The 21,624-nt window shown below is 44.9% G+C and overlaps 1 protein-coding gene across 2 annotated transcripts; it reads left to right on the forward strand.

Moving 5' to 3' along the window:
• Nucleotides 1–3,483: 3,483 nt before the first annotated feature.
• Nucleotides 3,484–20,813, forward strand: TNNI1 (troponin I1, slow skeletal type). 2 transcript variants are annotated; one of them, XM_083508630.1, is made up of 8 exons: nt 3,484–3,626; nt 7,856–7,890; nt 11,418–11,459; nt 13,557–13,688; nt 14,343–14,432; nt 15,232–15,408; nt 17,424–17,534; nt 20,188–20,813. In XM_083508630.1, exons 4-7 carry the CDS (start codon nt 13,563–13,565, stop codon nt 17,529–17,531), a joined length of 501 nt encoding a protein of 166 aa, XP_083364756.1. In that variant the 5' UTR covers nt 3,484–3,626; nt 7,856–7,890; nt 11,418–11,459; nt 13,557–13,562; the 3' UTR covers nt 17,532–17,534; nt 20,188–20,813. The 2 variants fall into 2 exon arrangements, with proteins under 2 accessions (XP_083364756.1, XP_083364757.1); XM_083508631.1 differs by lacking the exon at nt 3,484–3,626 and adding an exon at nt 4,140–4,193.
• The last annotated feature ends 811 nt before the right edge of the window (nt 20,814–21,624 follow it).

Raw genomic sequence — 21,624 nt, forward strand, 5'->3', positions numbered from 1 at the left:
TGTATTCTCTGCCCGCACCATAATAGCAACATGGATTAAAATGCCAAGCATTGTCCTCCTTGGACTATAGAGTTGTGTTCTCCTCATATGTGCTCCAAAAATACCCAGGGAAACAGGTGCAAAGGCAGCTCTCTGGGCCTCCTCCCCACCCTGAGGGGCCCCTAGTCTACCCGCTTTAGAGACAAAAGAGTGAGCTCCCCGGCAGGAAGGGACTGAGGTTCTCCTTAACAAAGGCTGCTTCTAGCAATCAATTATGGCCTCTTGATTGTTGATCAAAACCTTGTTCCCCTCTGCATCTGGAACATTCACCTTGCTGGCTTGGGAGGCAGTGCACACAGGACATTAGCCGTCTAATCCATATTTATCCTCCTGTGTTTTGATGTGTCCACCCCCCCATTTTTTTTTAAAAAAATAATATTTATTACTTTTAAAAGTTACAAAAAAGTAGAAGAAAGAGAGAAAAGACAAAAAAGAAAAAAGAGGAAAAAAACAAGAAAAAAAAAACAAAAACAATACAATATATAAACAATACAAACCCACCCTAAACCCATTAAACTAAACCCATAAACAAAGCAAAACAAAAACAATTTGAAAACATCCCTCCTTTTTCATACTCTGTCCTTCATTCCCTTGTTTCCTCGACTTCCTCACACCTCCCTTTTTGTGTCCCACTTCTAGTACTTGTTTCAGCAAATCCTTTCCATCTTTCTCTATTTTCTGTCATATTATAAACAACATATTCTTTAACCTTATTTCCCATTAAAGGTACCGTATTTTTCGCTCTATAAGACGCACCAGACTATAAGACGCACCTAGTTTTTGTAGGAGGAAAACAAGAAAAAAAATATTCTGAATCCCAGAAGCCAGAACAGCAAGAGGGATCATTGCGCAGCGAAAGCAGCGATCCCTCTTGCTGTTCTGGCTTCTGGGATAGCTGCGCAGCCTGCATTCGCTCCATAAGACGCACACACATTCCCCCTTACTTTTTAGGAGGGAAAAAGTGAGTCTTATAGAGCAAAAAATACGGTAAATTACTTATATACACCCAACTTCTTATAGCATTTCTGCTAAATCCATAAAATATCATTCCACCATTTTTCTAACAGTCATTACTTTAACAATATTTCTAAATAAACGCTTTAAATTTTCCAGTAATCTTCCACTATCTCCTCTCCCTGGCTTCGGATTCTGCCAGTTCTTTCCGTCAGTTCCATATAGTCCATCAACCTGGTAATCTTATATCCGAGGCTCTTAAATCTCTTCCAAGTCCCTTCTGCAGGTTTTCTTCATATTCTTTGATGCTCAGGAGCCAATCTCGGGAAAACTCCAGCCTAGCAATACTTTTGTTCCTTCTGGACAGTTCAGCCAAATTTCCAAAGTTAAAAATAAAGTCCACAGAGTGTTTCAGAACGTATTTCAGGATTCTTCCAATTCTAGCGACCCCCAAAACTTCAGGCTCCTCCAAACCCAAGTCCATGTCCCAAAAGTCAGTCAATCCCTGGATAAAGGGTTCTTTCCAACTTTCCTTCTTCAATCCAAGCCGGGATCCTAACCTCAAAATTTGACTTTTGCTAGATTCAGTCATGAAAGACCTCAATTTATAATCCTCAATTTGCTTCTGAGAAATTAAGGATCCCGCTTGTACTACTTTTAGTTTCACATCATCAGCTTTCTCCTTTTCCTCTACCATTTTCACATCATCAGCTTTCTCCTTTTCCTCCACCATTTGTCCAACCAAGATATGTTCCTGTACCAACTCCTGAATTGTTTCTGTATTGGCACTCACTTTTTGACTCAAATTAGTCACGTTCCGTTCCAAGTTGTCAATTTTAGAGATTGTGTCATCTGTCTTTTTATGGAGCTGTTCCAGCGAGTAGTTTATCTTGTATAATACAGTCACAATAGCTTCTCCTATCAACATTTTGAATGGTCCAAGGTCAGACTCTAGTTTTCAGAATCTTTATCTTGCAGCTGGAGATCTCCGTGTTGCACTCCTGTAACAGTTTCACATGCTCCCTCTAGAGGGAAACAGTCTCCGTTTGTATCAATTCTTTCAAGCACGACTCGAGCAAATAACAATAGTTTCAATTTTCGGTTTCTTTTTCCTCCATTTTTAAACGCAGAAGAGGACAATGGAAACAGTGCCTTTCTTATTTTAGCTAGCTGTCAAATCCGTTCTGTCAATAAACATTCCCCGAACGTCATCTGGCAGCCCTTTTCCAGGTTCAGAGCAGTGGCAATTTGATTTTCACTCTCTTCTGCAGGCACACTAGATCCAAAACTTCCCCCCTCTTCTCCTGCTTCCAAGAGGGGTTATATATTTTTGTCCGGTGGGAATTTAATCCTTTATCAAAAGCTTTCAAAGACTTTAGCTTGTAACGTCTTTGCTTCAATCTATTTACAAAAACGGGAGGCGGACTTCCTGTTTAGAGCCTTCCCGCTTCGGCGCCAAATTAAAGTGTTTCAAGATCCAATTTTCAGTTCTACTCACGGGTAGTCGTTTAAAATACAATTGTCCACAGGAAAAAGTCAGCGCTCTCCGGCAACAGCAATGCGACTTCACTCCGTGAAAGAAGCGGTCGATTCAAAGCACCGCGCCTCTCACCCCACGTCGCTCCGGATCCCCAAAACAGGGTTTCCCCGCGAGTAGGGGAGGCGCAAAGGGTGCCAGCCGAATCCCAAGGTCACAGGCTTCTCCCGCCTGTGATTTCTATGGGTCTCCGCCTTCACCGTGGCGGTCAGACCCTGCTTTTCATGGAGCAAGTTCCTCCCGATCGGAGGAGCTCCGCCATTGCCGGAGGCGCTTTGGTTCAAATTGAGAAAAAGAACAACCTAGAAGTTGGGGGATTAATCCAATCCTGAGTAATCCATCTCCTCATTTTCTACTCACTGACTGTTCTTATCAACCGTGTCTTGCAGTGTCCTGTTTTCAGTGTGTCCAGAGTTTTTAGTATGTGAGCAGAAGTTATGTGTGCCTTGTACACTAGTCAGAGTACACAGGGGATGCAATGTAAAGGTATAACATGGTGTGTGTGTGTGTGTGTGTGTGTGTGTGTGTGTGTGGAACCTCAACACTGGGGGCCAAAAGCCCTCCAGTCTCTCTGGCTTCCTGAAGTCTCCTGCACATCTTTCCAGGCCATAACCTTTCCTGGACTTTCAGTGCCTTGAGCAGCAATCATGCTTCCTGCTTGTCTGGTTGGAAGAAAGATGGGTGGCATTTAGAAACCTCTGACTTTTGTGTGGCTAGAATGCAACCTACTGTATGGAGGTAAGAGTCATATCCCTGACCCATCCACTGCTGGCATGTGGCCCCTGCAACGTTGCTCATGAGAGAATGAGGCCCTCAGGCTGGAAAAGCTTCCCCACTCATTATAACATGTACGCAGCGCAAAGTGTGTGCACGTAATGTATACACAATGTGTGGGTGTGTGGTCTGCTGCATCTCTAGACATCGCCTCTTGCTCTGTGAATGCAGGCGTCCCAGAAGGGTATCTGTATCTGTTCTATTTTTACTGACCAGTTGCGGTCTGGCTGCAGCTTAATACCCCCATCCTTTCCTCATCTCCTCACAGTCTGAAATCTTCCATCCTTCAGCCAGCACCTCCCTCCCGCCTGGACTGCGCTAGGTAAGGTGTTTTCATCAAAGGGTTAGCCTTGGGGTGGGAGGTAGTCATGTGTTGATTTATAGGTTGGAGCACAGAGAAAGAAATCACCACCTTCTTTTGCTCAAGGCAATGAGAACACCAGCTGGTTGAGCATGAGCTTTGTAGGGGATGCATCCAGGCAACTGCCATTAAAACCAATTACACTTGCAGTGCCAATGGCATGTAGGCACTAATGCAGACACAGGCTGGTGGAGATGGTTTTTTCCCCTCCCCTTTTCAATCTCGGAGCACTTTGCAAATACTAGGCAGATAGATTAGCCAGAAGCTTAAGGGCAGGTTTCGGTTGGTGAAGCGTTAGATCTGAAGAGAAATGCTTATGAAAATTCCCCAGAGCAGATGGCAGTGATCAGATTCCCTGATGGAAAAGGCATTGCACGAGGGGACTGGGTGTCTAAAAGGATCCAATAGGCTCTTAGGGAAATGGGAACTCTGAAAAAACAAATTGACTTTCTCCCACACCAAATTCCAGCTCTCTTGCAGATGACAGGTGCAGAAATGATGCTAATTATTTTTATGTCTCCGTTTGTGGTGAGTGCATCTATAAAAGTCTATGCTCAAGTTGCCTTCTCTGTCTATTTCATTGCGGATACTTAACATTTTGTTAACACCATGGTGGTGTCAAAGAAATCTGCTGACTCCCAACAGAACTTCGAGAGAACTTTGCTTATGCCAGGGTAATTTGTCTACCAGAAACTAAACTGGAAGAACTGTTTCTGAATGCCATCCATAGTGATACGGAGAGCACTGGGACAATTCATTTGAAAGAGCAAAATGATCCAGTCACAGATGTGTATTCCACAAGTTCCATACCTTTTCCCAAGTGACATTTATGGAGCATGAGGCTATCAATAGCAACGAATCACAAGTGGGAAGAATGCTGCCTTGCTCAACTCCTGCCAGTGGGTTTCTCACAGACATCTGGTTGGCCACTGTAAGAATAGGATGCTAGACTAGATGGGCATTGGGTCTGAGACGGGAGGACCTTTCGTATGTTCTTATGAATAGATATCTTATTTGTGGAAGACATGGGCTGCACGGATGCGCTGAATGACTTAAAGGTAGAAGCCGCTGAGCAAAAAGCAGGCATATATATGAGCCATTAAAGCGGTGTCAAGCCATTTAGAGAGTAGGAATGAAAATGAGGCTTTTGCAGCTGAACAAAAGAAATTCTATGGTCAAATTATGGATGCAAAATTGTGATATCACCAAGTATGCAGCAGTATTAGAAATACTACAATATTCAAAGCCACTTCAAAGGAATCCTGTGAACCATGGGTTTCACTACAATCAAATTCTCCATTTTACATTTACTTTACATTTATTTAGAATGGTTTCGGAGCTAGTACGCTGCAGGGAATTTTGGAGCTCTTAAATCTATTATGCTACCTATAAAGTTGCTCAGATGCAGGAAAGCTTCGAATAATCTGAGTGTAAACCAGCTTCTTAAGGGAATGCAAAAGTGAAATCAAAAAAAGCATTATGAATTTGAATTGAATTTTTATTTTTTTTAAAAAGACATTTGAAATTTGAATGTGGGCATTTATCTAAGGCTCATGTATTTTAAGACTTGGATTTTCACATACTTGATCCCACTCAGGGAAGTTCCTTATCTTACCCTCCAAAGTATTAGTCAACAGAAATAATTTTGTAAAAATTGAGGAACTGGGAGGGGTTTGTGGGTAATTAGCATTCGAGAAGTAGCTAAACCCTTGAAGCCAAGTTGCTGAATTGTAGATACGCTTGACATGGCACACCCTCCTGTCTATGGAATTTCTTCCTCCCTTAATTTGAGGCTGAGCTCTTGTACATCACAGCTTTGCTAGTATCTCTCTCCATGGCAGCAGAAGGTCCAAAAAAGTAAACAATAGAGGTGTGCTGGCTATCAGACACGTTCTGGGAGAGTAATGCTCCATCTTGAGCAGAAGCCTCTAATTTGATCAGATGCTAGGCTGTCTTGTGTCTACTGCTTCTCCCTGCCTCTTACACATTTAGATGATTCAGCTTGGAATAGCATGGCAAATGCCTAAGCAGAGGTAGAAAAAGGTCACCTGGGTTGCCTAGGACCTCATTTTTCTTAGCACCTTGTGTGGGACAATTGTATTTATTATTATTTTTTGCATCTTCAGTTTGTTGTTGTTGTTTAGTCGTTTAGTCGTGTCCGACTCTTCGTGACCCCATGGACCAGAGCACGCCAGGCACTCCTGTCTTCTACTGCCTCCCGCAGTTTGGTCAGACTCATGTTTGTAGCTTCAAGAACACTGTCCAGGCATCTTGTCCTCTGTCGTCCCCTTCTTCTTGTGCCCTCAATCTTTCCCAACATCAGGGTCTTTTCCAGGGAGTCTTCTCTTCTCATGAGGTGACCAAAGCATTGGAGCTTCAGCTTCAGGATCTGTCCTTCCAGTGAGCACTCAGGGCTGATTTCCTTAAGAATGGATATGTTAGATTTTCTTGCAGTCCATGGGACTCTCAAGAGTCTCCTCCAGCACCATAATTCAAAAGCATCAATTCTTCGGCGATCAGCCTTCTTTATGGTCCAGCTCTCACTTCCATACATCACTACTGGGAAAACCATAGCTTTAACTATATGGACCTTTTTTGGCAAGGTGATGTCTCTGCTTTTTAAGACGCTGTCTAGGTTTGCCATCGCTTTTCTCCCAAGGAGCAGGCGTCTTTTAATTTTGTGACTGCTGTCACCATCTGCAGTGATCATGGAGCCCAAGAAAGTGCATCTTCAGTTAGTGGGCCTCTAATAACTGGTGGAATGATTTTACCAGGAGTTAATTGGAACAAGCCATCCATATAGTCTAAATGCTGTTCCATGGATACACAATATACAGAGTGTGCACGACCTGATATTTAAAAGGTAGGACCAAATAGGTACAACTAGGTTATGTGAGTCTGTGACTACTCTTTGGATTTGGGGTAGCAGCACCAGGCAGCACCTGTAGGGGGAAAGTATCCTCATCATCTCTAGCCATCTAGAACAGGCATCCCCAACCTTTGGCCCTCCAGATGTTTTGGACTACAATTCCCATCATCCCTGCCCACTGGTCCTGTTAGCTAGGGATCATGGGAGTTGTAGGCCAAAACATCAGGAGGGCCACAGGTTGGGGATGCCTGATCTCTAGACAGAATAATGAGGTCTGGACCCACTGGCACTCTGCAGTTTTATCATTGGCTTAGTGCCATAAAGTTTTGCAGAAACACTACAAACAAAGATTCCTGCATATCAGGGGGTTGGACTGGGGGGTTAGATCCTTGGGGCCTCTGATTCTCTGATTCTAGTGTTATTGATTACCAAGAGATTAAACATTATATAAACACATTGGAAGCTTAATTGCTGCTTCAACAGATTGTTGTTATTCAAAACCTGCCTTTTCAAAATGCCTGAGGCCGTTTTGCAAGATGGCGTGCGTACACACACACACACACACACACACACACACACACACACTCTTCCACATACAGAAGCTGACTGGACTGACAGATAAATCTTACTTCTACACAGACGATGCAGGTCCACCACCTCATCTGAAGGTGGAAGGGTTAGCTTTGGGGAGGCTGTGTAGCACTCACACTTCTGGTCCACCCCACAGCTAGATGCATCCTACCAGCATCCACCACTTGAGCTGTCCATCTCACTCTGTCTTATGGGTAGGCCCTGGGCCGGTGGTGCCCTGACGGACTCCAGCTACAAAAGCTGAGGCTGCTGAAGAGGCCAGAGGCCACCTTGGTTGTGAGTCCTGGAGAAACTGCTCCCTGCCTTGTAGGTCTTTTTGCACCTGGAGGGTGGGGCCCGGACTGACTCCAGCTACAAAAGCTGAGGCTGCCGAATAGGCTCTTGGGCTGGGGTATTGTTTAGGGGGTTTTGTTCAGGGATTGTTGCTGCTATTGCCATTAATTCTCTGTACCTTTATTACAGATCTTATTATAATATATGTGCAAATTGTTCAACTTGGTTTGGTATTTTGATGTTTTATTTATTGTTTATGACTACTTTTGTTATGTAGGCACTACGTATTTTTTCATGTTATAAGCCACCTTGAGCATGGTTTGAACTATGGAATGGCAACATGCAAATAAAATGATGTTTGTATGTATGTAGGGTTGACCCTGAACTTGTGCTGGTGTTCAAAGCTTAGGTTTCAGTTTCATTCTTTATTGCTGATTTTTTTTCTTTCAAATTGTAGGCACACAATTCAATTGCACGATGCCTGAACAGTAAGTAAGATAAACAACAACCATGTCTGCCTGCTGCCCCTTGAGGTGTCCTCTATTTACATCTAGTTTGGATCTTGTTTCCTGGATTCCTCTTCTGACTTTGGCCTAAATTAACTCATGCATGACACCTGGCACTTAGAGCGGAACTAGATTTGGGAGACTTGTCCTGAGGAATGCTGCTGAAAAAGATGTCAGTAGGCTTGAAAGAAGCCTTCTATTTTAGCCAAATAGAAGGCTTTTTTCAAGCCTAATTGCCACAAGGAAAGGGCAGTTTTGGGCAACCAAACTGGTGAAGCAATGGTTAATACTTCCCACCCCAACAGCAGCCTCCAATTGCTCCTTCCCTGCTGCAATGAGAGTGAACGAAATCTTCCATTGGCTTCCATAGGAGGCATTTTTCAAGCCTAATAGTTGTGGGCATAGGAGCCAACTCCTAGGAGCTGTGGGGGCTTCGGCCCCCACAATAAAATATTTGAGGGGGCTGGGCCCCCACAAAGTTGATGGGCATTCCCATTCAAATGGTGTGTTTGCACTGTGTCATGTGATCGATTATGCAGGGTGGGGTTTACCTGGGTGCCCCACAATATTTTATTCAGTTTGGCACCCCTGGTTGTGGGGTTGGGGAGTGATCTTCTTGGAGAGCTAAGGAGGGAAGATTTGCTGTTGGCTACCCAGCTGTGCACTCCAAGAAGATGCCCACTGCCCCAAATTTGAGTTGAAAAATGCAGAAATTATTTTCCCAAGCCGAATTCTTACAGGGTGTGTGTGTGTGTGTGTGTGTGTGTGTGTGTGTGGGTGCACATGCATGCATATGTGTGGGTGGTTGCATCTGTGTGCAGTTGTGGTATATGTTGCATACATGTCTGAGGGATGTGCATCAGTGTGGTGTGTGTACATCACAGTTTCTACAGTTTGCACATGTGACCAAGGACCCACAAAGTTGATAACCCAAGAGAAACATGAACCTGTATCATAGGTTCACCTGTATCATAGTGGGGAAACAAGGAGAGTTGACCAATGGGAGGAAAACAGAACGTGATACAGGGCTACTGCTTTCAGTAGCAATCCTATGACCAGTGCCATATCAAGATTTGCTCTAGTGCAATCCTATGCATGTCAGCTCAGACATAAGCCAGGGTGCACTATCATGTTGCAGTGGGCAATAGTGTCCTCAAACACTGTCTAGTGTGAACTGAGCATGCCTCTAATTTCTCTGCAATGTCCAAAGGTTCTGTTGTAGGTCACATCCTACATTTAAAGCTCACATATACCACTTCAACAGCCATATATTCTCCAGAAAGGATCATGGGAAATATAGTTATTTACAGCGGCGTAGCGTGGGTTGTCAGCACCCGGGGCAAGGCAAGTAATTTGCGCCCCCTAACCCGGGGCAAGGCAAGTAATTTGCGCCCCTAACCCCTAACCTGCCGCCGCTGCCAGCTTCTTGCTGCTGCCTGGGCCGGGTATTCACAGTTCTACAAATCTTTGGCGCTGGCTTGCTCCATTAGTTTAACTTGGGGGGGGGGGTGAGAGAGAGATCGCAATCGTGCTATGTGCACCGAGGGGGGGGCACGGTTGTAACGCAGTGGGGGGGGGAGAGAAGAAGAGAAACTAGCAGGAGAACCTTGATTTCCCTCTGCAGCTCTGTGGGGAAGGAGGGCGCAGACTGGGCTCCTTCCTCGCCACAAGATCCCTCGGCTGGCCGGGCCCAGGCCCCGCAGGGCTCCTCCGCGCTCCCCTCTCCCGGCCGGCAGCGCCTGCAAAGGCTGCGGGTTCCGCTGCTCCTCCGTCTCTCTTTCCACTGGTAGCGAGAGCGGGTGGGAGGAGGCCACCCGGGAGCCGGAAATGGGCGCCAAATAAGGAGAGCGGGGGCCTGGATCCTGGCCTTGTTTGGCGCTTCCCCTCGGCCGGTCACCCAGCCAAGCCCGCGGCGGCGGCGAGGCGATGCCCGCGCAGGGGGGCGCCCACCCCTCGGCCCCCGCCCGGCACTGCCGCCCCAGCACCTGCCCGCTCCTCCCAAGGGGCCTCCTCTCCCTCCCGCCTCTTCGCAGCAGTCCTCGCGGGGCGGACAGGCTCGACTCTCCCCTCCCTCTTGCGCCCCATCCCGCGCCCGATCCTGGCCAGGCTCCGGCTCCGGACCTCCTTGCTAGCGCCTGCTACTCCCCCTGGTCACCCAGCCCGACCCCTCCTCCCAAAGGAGCTGAGCCCCGAGGCTCTTCGGCGACTCTGGAGGTGGCGAGTGCGCCCCCCCCAGATGTTGCGCCCGGTGCGGCCGGCACCCCTGGCACCCCCCACGCTACGCCACTGGTTATTTAAGGATGTTGGGGATTCGTCAGGACTCTTGATGAATTACAGTTCCCAGGGTTCTTTGGGGCAGCCATCACTGTTGAAGTGGTATAAGAGTGTTTTAAAGGTTTAGCGTCAAGTCTAACCACAGAGAATATAAAGAGGAAAGTATTCCCCAAAGGTAGAAAGTCTGAAATAATAGCTATCAGGCATTAGTTTCCAATACTGCCAAATTCAAAACGCCATTGCATGTCAAATACAGTCAGATATCAAGGGTAAGATATGAAATTTTGAACTCAGTGATCATTGGCTGAATAGCAAATATTCAGAGGCTGCGTAGCAAGTTTACTTATAAAAGAGAATTTTGAGTTTTGAGAGCATTAGTTAGAATCACAAACCACTTCTACAAATCAGCCACTAGATGGCAGAGAAGAACCTACACTTCCCAGGCTTAGAGGCATGGTTCTAAAATGGGATTTGCCAAAGGAATTGTGCCTTTTCTCCTCCCCTTAGGCTGGAGCTAGCCAGTCCATTCAGCCCTTTTCTTTCAGGGATGTCATCGTCCACTACTGGAAGAGTAGCACAGCTCGCCCACTGACAACTAATCCATGATCCCACTAGTAGATGTGACCATAAAGTGGGGATCTCTAGGTTTGAGAACAGCTGTGGACATCTATGTCAACGTATAAAATAGGATGTGTCTCTTTTATGGAAAACCCTGTGAGAATGTGCCATGTTTAATTTGGGTCCAAGAACAGCTGAACTGTAGAGAAATACTGTATATCATCTAAATCACTTGTCTAAATGAAAGCAAAACAGCCATATTCCCAGATAAGGTCTTCTCACTAGGGATGAGGGTGGGAATTCAGTTTGATTCACATTTTGAGGTGAACCTTCCAAATCTACACTTCCCAAAACAATTTGTGACCCAAAATACAGCATAGGGAGGGTAGGAAAATTCCAACTTCTTCTGGAAATCTCTGGATTAGTGGGGAGTAGAGGTGTGATGGGTTTACTTTTCCATACAGTAGCAATTCTATTCTTCTCTTGAGCAGAAGTTTATATTTGTCATATTCATTCTGCTTTCTCATCTCTTTATTCCTCCACCCAAATGAACTTCTGCAGGGAGGTAAGTGTTGCTCCTGGATTCTTTTTTATTTTTCTGTGCAACTCTGCAACTGATTGCATAATGTATTTGCTTTAAAGTGGTTTCCCTTTATTTACGTATTCGTCTTTCTCCCTCAGAGGAAATCCAAAATCACAGCCTCGCGCAAACTCCTTTTGAAGGTGAGTCGGGATGCGATCCTAGATCCTCACGGAGGTCGCAAACCAGCTACAGTGCTTTTGTTGAAGTGAGCTGCACACAAGAGAAGCTATCCCAAGCAAATGTTGGGGATTGTGTAGGAATTCCACCTTGTGCATTGTAGGGGAAGCCTATGAGATGTTTGCACTGACCTATGATAGAACTCACATCTCAGAAAATATGGTAGCACTGATTTAAAAAATATATGACGTTTTGAAGGATCCCTCTTCTTGTCCTTTTCTTTTATTTAGAACTTGTCTTAATTTTTAAAAATCTCAAAGTGATGTAAAAGCTAGAAATTAAATACAAGACAAAAGAATCTCAAAGCAATGTACAAAACAGAAAACAAATACAGTGGTACCTCAGGTTACATACGCTTCAGGTTACATACTGTCAGAGCTGCTCCCCGATCCTAGCTCACAGAGGATCACGCTAGCCAGCGATCATTAAGTAAAAGTCTTTATTGAGTTACAGTTTCCATTCTCAAGCTGCTGCGTGCAACTCTACGTCTTATGGTTAGATCGGCGAAGCTCCGTCTGAGTCTCCGCCCCTTGTGCACCAACTTAATATCCTAGCCCTGCTCCACCTTTTCCGCCTGACTGTTCTCCTCTGGATCCCTCTGCCCCCCGGGGTCTCTTCCCTCCGGGATTCCTCTGACGCTGACCCCCCGGACCCTCCTGTCTCCTTGCGCCGAGCTTTAGGACCTGGCTCCCTCTCCGGGCTGCCTACTGCGTCACTTTCCTGTGCATTTGAACTTGGCGCGCGCGCCCAACCTTCCACTTTCCGTCTGACCGTTTCTTCGCTCCCCGATGGAGGTGTGGCCACTCCTGACTCGTGCCCTCCCTCCTGTTGTGAGCTGCCAGCGCTTGATCCCTGGCGCCCTTCCTCTTCCCTGCTCTCTGGCGGTGACGCTGGTCCCGATTTCCAACTGCTCCCCTCTGAGTCCCCTCTGGCTCTATCTTCCTGGGGTGTCCCCCTAGGCTCCCCCCTTGCCCTGGCCACTGGTGCTCCTTTCTGTGAATCTTCTGATTCACTGGAAAGACTCGGAGATCTCGGGTCGTCGTCATCACTCATCTTTTCTTCTGCCTCCTCCCCCTCGCTCTCTGTTTCCTCCCTTGCCCTTGCCTCTGCTCCTGAACCCCTGACACATACGCTTCAGGTTACAGACTCTGCTAACCCAGAAATAGTACCTTGGGTTAAGAACCTTGCTTCAGAATGAGAACAGAAATTGTGCTATGGCGACGCGGCAGCAGCAGGAGGCCACATTACCTAAAGTGATGCTTCAGGTTAAGAACAGTTTCAGGTTAAGAACGGACCTCCAGAACGAATTAAGTTCTTAACCCGAGGTACCACTGTACAATACAATAATAATCAAGTAACAACCTATTGAAATAAACATTATACTATTAATTAGTAACACCTACAAATACTACTAATAATAATAATTATAATTTATTTATACCCCGCCCATCTGGCTGGGTTTCCCCAGCCACACTGGGCGGCTCCCAACAGAATATTAATAATAATAAAAATAAAGGGATAAAACATCAAACATTAAAAACTTCCCTAAACAGGGCTGCCTTCAGATGTCTTATAAAAGTCAGTTGTTTATTTCCTTGACATCTGATGGGATGACATTCCACAGGGCGGGTGCCACTACCGGGAAGGCCCTCTGCCTGGTTCCTTGTAAACAAACACACAGTCATCCTTATCCCTCAGTACAAAATCCCAGCCAGTCACTTTGTATGACAAAGGCAGCTGGGCAGACCTCCTGGAATCATAATAAGATGAATCTCCTACTCTACTTCCCACATGGGGTGGGGGAGCTGTGTGCCAATAAGACTCTCCCTCTTAACAGCAGTGAGGAACTTCATCTCATCAGTATTCCGACTGCACAGGCTCTCATCCTGAGCTATAAACATTCAATGCCCTACCGACTATCACACCAACTACTGCAGCCTCCATGCCTTCCAAAATAAACAGGCAGCCAAGAGAGCAGGGGAGGGGGGGCGTTGGTGGGAGAAAGAGAAACAAAACCTCAAAGCTTGCAAATTTCCAATGCTTTGACTTCTTTGTCTCAGAGTTTGATGCTGGCTAAAGCTAAAGAACAGTGGGAACAAGAGCAAGTGGACAAACAAGGAGAAAAGGAGAGGTATTTGGCAGAGAGGGTCACACCTCTGCGGACCAGCGGACTTTCGTTTGCCCAACTCCAGGTACTCTCTTGGTTGAGGGAGCTGTGTGGAAGTAAAGGTGGCTTCTGAAGACTTCCTGATGTTGTTGAGCATTATGGAGCTCTGATGAGTCATACTAGGAGTTAGGTCTTCAGCTTGTGCTGTATTTTTTTTGCCTTTGGACTCAGCTACATTAGTAAAAATAAAACGTTAAAAATGCATTATAACACTGTGACACCAGATGGTGTTGCAGAGCTGAAATTGGAACTATATGAAATTTTCCACCCCAGCATTTATAGAGCATTTTTTAAATAACTGTGTAGATGCAGCCAGAAGTCGATAAGAAGTCTCTTCCTTCACACTGGAGATGTTCTTATTTAGACTTGAGGTTTGAAGTGCTTAAAGGAACTGTCTCAAGCGGAATATATCAATTTATATGTTTAAACTGAGATGGTTTGTATTGACGGTTGTTGTACTATTAATGTCAGCTGATGTTTTATTTTTATTTTCGTCTGGTTTCTTTTTCTTTCTTTGTCAAATTTGCTGTTGAGAGACTCCCCCCCCCCTTGACAAAAATACATCATATCTTCCAGATAAGAAGGAAAAGGAAATGCCTTCTTGGGTACTAGTTCTATCAAAACTAGTCCTGGAGAAAAATGCCGGCTCACCACTTTTCCTTTTAACCTCTCTCTCTAGGATCTGTGCAGAGAGCTACATGAGAAAGTGGATGTTGTGGATGAGGAGCGATATGACATTGAAGCAAAATGTAACCACAACATGCGGGAGGTAAGAAAACAAAATGACATCTGCTGCAATCGTCACAATATAACAGTCAATGTGCATTGTTGTACTCGGGCTCAGGACCTGGTTCTTAGGGCAGTTAGGCCTGAGAGAACGGAGGTGGAGATCTCTGGTTTGAACTGAAAATAGGAAAATTCACAACCTCCTGGAACATCTATAATCATTCTGGAATATATATATATATATATATATATATATATATATATATATATATTAATGAAGGCCTTAGGCTGATCATGTGTTCTAGTTTTTCACCACGCAGAAGCTCTCCTGACATTCTCAGGTTTGATGTTCCTGGTGCAGGAGCTGCTTAATAAAGTGCACAAAGATAGTGGGAAAAGGAGACCCAGTGTGCTTTTTCTGTTTTGTTTGATCATGGCAAAAGATGCAGGCATGAAACTGCTGCCAGGAATGCCTCTCTGGAGCCGACTGCATGTTTGCTGCCGGCTCCGCCTCCTATTTATGCAACTGGCCCCGCCTCCCAGCAGAGCTGATTGGTTAACTGAGGTTTGGCGGGAGGCGGGCCAGCCCAACCAGCTGGTGCGTCCCATGTGACCCAGGGTGCTGCGCGCAGTCCTGCAAAGGGCACCCACAAAGGAAGGTGTGAGCGCTCACTGTTAGCACTAGGGGATTCCCAGAGCATCCATACCTACAGCAGAGAAAGATAGTCAGATCACACGAACTCCTTCCTGTTTAGAAAAAAAGGCTTGACCAACTTAACCTTAGGTCTTGCATGCCCATTGATGACTTTATGAGGCTTCTTTTCTGATCTCCTGTTCTGCAGATTAAAGACCTGAAACTGAAGGTGCTTGACCTTCGGGGGAAATTCAAACGTCCTCCCTTGCGGAGGGTCCGTGTCTCTGCTGACGCTATGCTTAGGGCTCTGCTTGGCTCTAAGCACAAAGTATCCATGGACTTGAGAGCCAACCTCAAGTCTGTCAAAAAGGAGGACACCGAGAAGGTCAGTGGTTGCTTCTTAAAGTGATTATGGAGGAAAGGTTTACCTGTGTGCTGACCTTCTTTCAACTGGCTGCATGATAGCATGATAATGCTATCCTTTGGATATTCCCAACCATTCAAATTGAAGGGAGCAGTTGCTAAAGAAGTCCCACATGGAGCACATTCAAATAGTCCAAATTGGAGGACACCAGAGCATGGAAAACTGAGGCCAGGCTTTCTCAATCTTGACACATGGCCAGACACCTCTGTGGGAGATGGTCATTTGAGCTGCTCATTATCTGTGGTTTGTACATCTACTCATGCTGACCTTTCTACTATGTCTTGTTTTGACTCACGGTCAAGACAGTTCATGATTGATTTAGCTGTTTGAGTTGTGCTAAGCACTTTGGAAATAGTTCATTTGTGGCAGCTGCACACATATTGAATGGCTGGAATCGTGGATGAAGGCTGCTGAACCCAGGTCTTCCCACACCAAGTGATCCCTATCACGATGGGAACATTTGTAAGTAGCCTTCATGTGAGCTGAAAGTCTTCACACTTTGCTTTTCTTAGGCGGAAAAATCACTGCTTGGGCCAGCATATGGGGATCTGTTTTGAATATTAGCTTTCCCAATATCAGTAGTTAACAGAAACTATTTCATAATAAGTAGAGGAGCTCACTACACATACAGTGTGCTTTGCAAGCTTGCATATGGAGGAAGCAAATTTTAATGTTCTGACTCTTTGTCTTTATTACTCATAAAGTCATTCAGATCTGAAAAAATGTCAGCATGGGGTAAATTCCTGATAAGGAGCTGGCCCAGACTCTGGTGTGCCTGCCAAACACTGGCCCCAAACTCTGGCACAATGCCATTTAGGCTCAGAAGATGCCTTGAACCTGATACTCAAAGTATCCCATGGTTAACAGAGCATGCTAAGCTCCCTGAACACCAGTGCGGGTCTCTCTTTCCAAACATCTAAGAGTGTGGTAGCCATACAAGGAGCCTGTGTGTGTTGCTTCCCAGCCTGAAGGGAGCCTGATATCAGCTTCACCCAACTTGGTAGCCTTCAGATATTCTGGCCTACAGCTCCCATCTCTCCTGACCATTGGCCATGCTGGCTGGGGCTGATGGGAGTTGTAGTCCAATACATCTGGAGGCTATCAGGCTTGGAAAAGCTGGTTTAGATAATGTTTTCTGCATGCAGTGGGGCATGTTGGGAAAATGTGGTGGTCAGTGCATGTTTGTGATGAGCCTGGCCTCTTTGTCTTATATTTAGGCTACCTCATCAGGTGTGGCCCTCATAAGGCAGATTACAGATAACCATAAAATATATAATGCACAATGAAACAACAACCAACTTAAAACAATGAAAACCTTAGCAAAACAATGATTAAAACATCAACTTAAAACTCCATGTTTGGCTGTGATTATATTTGGCCAGCTTGATATTATTGGCTTCCACCTTAAGAGGGCAAAACTCAGGATTAGACTTTCTGAACGTCTGCACAAACACATTTTACTCAACATGCAAACCTTTAATCTTGGGCATGGCAATGTCTGCTCATGATGGATTGCCAGTGGGCAAGGAGGAGGCATAGTCCTCATAGAGTTGAGTATGTGTGAATTTCATTCATTCAAAAGTTCATTTGCACTGGATTCTGTGATATGTGTACACACACCCAAGCCAGTTTGGACAACTTCCTCTTCCAGTTGTTGGAGAAAGGTAAGATGTTATAATGTAGAATGCAAAGTCCCAACTCGCGGCCGTTGAAAATTTTGCCTAATCTTTTCCCTCTGAATTCTGAGGTGCCATGGGCACTGCCCACCCACTTTCACCTTCACCTTCACAGCCATGAGGACTAGAAACCTTGAAATGAAAGTAGAGTTCTCAAGATGCCAAAGTCCGTGCACCATACTGCACTTAATAGGTGGTTAAGGTGGGATCACACAATACACATACAGCTCTGGTGCTATAAATTTGCCTTTACTATTCTGTTCTCATGGTACTAAGGTAAGCTTCCTGGTTTCTTTACAGGAGCGTCCTGTAGAAGTGGGTGACTGGCGTAAGAATGTGGAGGCCATGTCAGGAATGGAAGGCAGGAAGAAAATGTTCGATGCTGCCAAAGCTCCAACAGGACAGTGAGAAGTATGACAGTCTTAATTTACTCCTATATATTTAGTTTCCTGTCCACAACAATTTTGCTATCATTGGTAAAGGGTTCCAGTTTCAGCATCATCACGAATCCTGACTGATACTTCCTTGAATGCAGAAGCCACTCAATGGGCAATGTTGTGCAATTGAACCATTGTATCATAGAGATACAAGCAGCACCATTTTCCTGGCTCTGTTGAGTTCAATTCAATAGTGGAAGTTTAGGCTGTGCCTTCTTTCTTTCTTTCTTTCTTTCTTTCTTTCTTTCTTTCTTTCTTTCTTTCCTCTTTAATAACTACTGCCTGTTTATGTAAAACAGGTTCAAACTTATTTGGGGGGCACACACTAGATAATATATGTCAGGGATAGGGTACCTGTAGCCTGCCAGGTAGGGCTCGATTTCAACTCCCATAATACCTGAATAGGGTTGGAAGGATCTGTAAATTTTGTTTCTTTTGGGTTCCTCCACATTTCTGCAGAAAATTGCATTAAAAAAAAAAATCCTCCAGAAACCGTTTCCGCATTTTAGTGAGAATTTTTATAAAATTCCCATAAAAACATTTTTGCATGCAGTTTTGATTAATGTACACATTTTGCGGTTTTGATTAATGTACACATTTTGCAAGCAGTTTCTCCTAATATAATGTATTTTTGTATGTTATTTTCACTGTTCATTGTCATGCACATTTCCCCCTAACATATACATTTTTGTTTGGTCGGAGAACTGCACTGCAAAAGCCAAATAAGTGCGGATTTTGGAGGATGGCTGTGTTTCCATTCTCAAAACTGTTTCAGAGAGTGTGAATTGATAAATTTGGCTTTCAATGTGAAGTGAATCAAATTTCCTCCCCATCCCTATGCCTGACCATTGGCCATGCTGACTACAGATTATGGGAGTTGGGAGTCCAACAACTTCTTGAGGGTGTTCATCACAGATTCCCCATTGCAGATCTACAAGCTGCTTTGCATCTCACAACAATAATAAAAAATATAGTGGAAGCTTCACAGCTTTGGAAACAGGAGGTATGATACCTGCCACAATGTTTACAAGCCTAAACATGAAAGTGCCCTATTAAGATGCCAACCGGGACTCAGAAAGTTGACTTGCTAATAGACTTATGGACATACCAATCAGGGCACTGAATCGTTGTCTCTGAGATAATGACGGGAAGCAACTTTTGAATCTCTGAATATATCTGTCCAGACACAAAGCTTTTAATTATTTCATATTTTCTGCATGCCATTCAGTGTCAGAAACAGTGATCCAAACCTCACTGAGTTGCATTAGAACCAGTCAGAGTCAGCTGGCTTCCTAACCAGTTCCACAAAATAGGAATGGTGCTCACTGCTACATCCTCTTTTCCTACATATGTTGTTGTGCTCCGACTTCCATCATCCCTGGCTAGTATGGCCAAACGTCAGTGATGATGAGAGCTGGAGGGCACCACATTGGCTACCCCTGCCTTAGAGACTGTACTGGAGGTTGTTGTACGATTCAGGATCAGGTCCTGAAAATCATCTGTATTACCAGTCCAGCAGTCGCTTCTCTTTATACAATGTAGAGAGCTATCACTGCACCACATGCTCAGCTCTCATTCCTAGACTAAAGATGTGGAAGAGGAAACAGGATGAAGGCTGGCAAATGAAGAAAACCAGTGTGGACTGCAAAAAGAAGCCTGAATACTTAATCTGACCACATTCTCCTCATGCCCCACCATCTTCCAAAGCCTTTATGTTGAATTCTGATTTTTGTGAGAAGGGATATATAGCCGCCAGCTCATACTTAAGGCGGGGAAAATATTCCATTCTCATTCAGCTAAAACCTGGCTGGTGAGATGACTGTGTGTAACCCAACTATCATTCCTCCTATCCACTTCCTGCTGCCGCCCCTTCCAGTAGGTTCCTGTTGGTCCAGATTTGTCTTTCCTTTTATTTAAAGCATTTTACCCCACTCTTCATCCAAAAAGCATCCCAAAGGAGCTTACATGATCAGTAGCAAGACAGTCCTTTCCTACAGGCTTACAAGCTAAAAGACATGGCACAAAAAGAAAAAAAGGATGGGCAGGAAGGGGCAACACTTAGGACAAGCTGGGATTGAAACAGTTAAGGTAGCCTGATGGAATGAGCACTAGTTAGCCTACTGTTGTTGTTATTGTTGTTTTAGTTCCTCACAGTTGGAGTCATCACATGATGCTCTTGGTGCAGACAGACATGTAATACAGTGCCAAGTGATGGGATCCAGTGACACATTGCCTGTATAAATGCACTCAGTCATTAAAAATTTGGCACAAGAAGAGCAGAAATTCTGCTGTCAGAGTTGACAATAACACAGCATAGTTTGCACCTGGGTGGTACAGCAGTGCAGAAGGCAGTGGCCATAGAAAGCGTGGGTGTAATGATCATTATTCCTTAGTCTTTGGTCCTCGCTCAGCAGTCACCTAGTGTTGGCTACTTAGTCCAACCATGATGGGCATTTTATTTTATTTTATTGTTACTGAAGTTATTTTATTTTGCTTGGAATGTTTGTTATTAAACACTGCTGTTTGTGCAAAGGAAAGGCTTCAAGGATTGCGACAGTGCCTGTATGATCACTGTAAGTGAGGCCAACTCCAGTTTAATTGAACAATTGTTTTCCATTCTTTTCCAGGGCCTGCATGGAAAGATGAAGATCCTGTCCCACAGTGCCTGCACCTCTTTCTTTCCTCCCCCCTGCCCCGTGCTCCCTCGTCTTGCCTCATCTTCCTGCATTAGCTGTAGAGTCGCTGCATGTACAGACATTATTAAAAGATCACTATGACTTTGCACTTCATGCCCTCTCAGCCCTTCATGAGCCCATCGAGCTTCCTGTGGAAGCACCCAGCATCTTGCTAGCAGGAGTCCTGATGATGACTATTGCAATGATCTTGCACTGCAATCTTCCCTCCAAGGCCATATCATTGGCACTTTGCATTCTATTAGGGGCAGAGGGAGAGGCATGCCAGGTCTAAGATTATGAATCTGTAAAGTGCAAAAGGAAAGAGGATCCTGTATCATAGATGACCATCCTGCACAAATCTTTTGACCATACAGAGGGCTCTATTGATGCTATAACTTACTGACTGAATGAATGCTGTTAATGTCATTGCTAGGGAAGCTTTGGTGCTCTGTCTTTCTCAATCAAAAAGTCCCCCTGTCCCTCCATGCTGATTCTTATGATACATGCAGTTTGGGGGGATGCAAACATTGTTTCTCTCTGTACATTAAAAACAACAACACAGCAGCACTGAGAACGAATACACAGAATGTGTTTCTTTCTAGTTTCCTTGAATGCCATACATAATGGTGGGTGGATTCAGTGGCGTAGCGTGGGTTGTCAGCACCCGGGGTAAGGCAAGTAATTTGCGCCCCCTAACCCGTGGATTTTGCGCCCCCTAACCCGTGGAGCAGCAACCTTATCTATACACACGTTCTCTCTCTAACACTCAGTCTCTCTCTCTCCGACACTTTGATGTGAGGCTGGAGCGGAATAAGTAGAGAGCAGAAACCGCCCCTCCTCTCTGGAGAATCAGCAGAGAACATCAGCAGATTCTTGGATATGGGAGGGGTGAAATCTCCTCAGTTTAACAGAGGTGGAAAGTGCTTGAGCCATTTCACTGTTTCCATATTGCCCATTCCACATCTTCCTGCTTCCCTACGAATAGGGCAACAGCTTGCTTTGTTTTGTCTCCTGTCTCTGGGCCCTACAGGCAGGTGTTTAATTGTGGGTGTATCTCGCAACATGTTCTAGACGCAATAATAGTGTCTTAGTGATGGATTTATTCTGCTTCATGATTTGTACTGTGTTGCTTCCCCAATATTGCTGCCTTAATTGCTGCTCAGATCACATATGACCACCCACTTCCCGACATCACATTTCTTTGTGGAAGAATTACTTTGCATGAGGGAGCTTTGAATATGCACTGCTATCCGACGAATGAAGAAGCAAAGTCCAGACAGCTTTGCTACTACAGGATGGTGAGAATTAGGCCTGTATTTTAGAAAACAAGTTTAGGTACAGCATTCTTACCACTTCACCTTTCGTAAGTGTCAGAGTGCTGGTTTTGAC

The sequence above is a fragment of the Podarcis liolepis genome, assembly GCF_965112155.1.
Source record: "Podarcis liolepis genome assembly, chromosome: 6".
In the NCBI taxonomy this organism is placed as follows: Eukaryota; Metazoa; Chordata; class Lepidosauria; order Squamata; family Lacertidae; genus Podarcis; species Podarcis liolepis.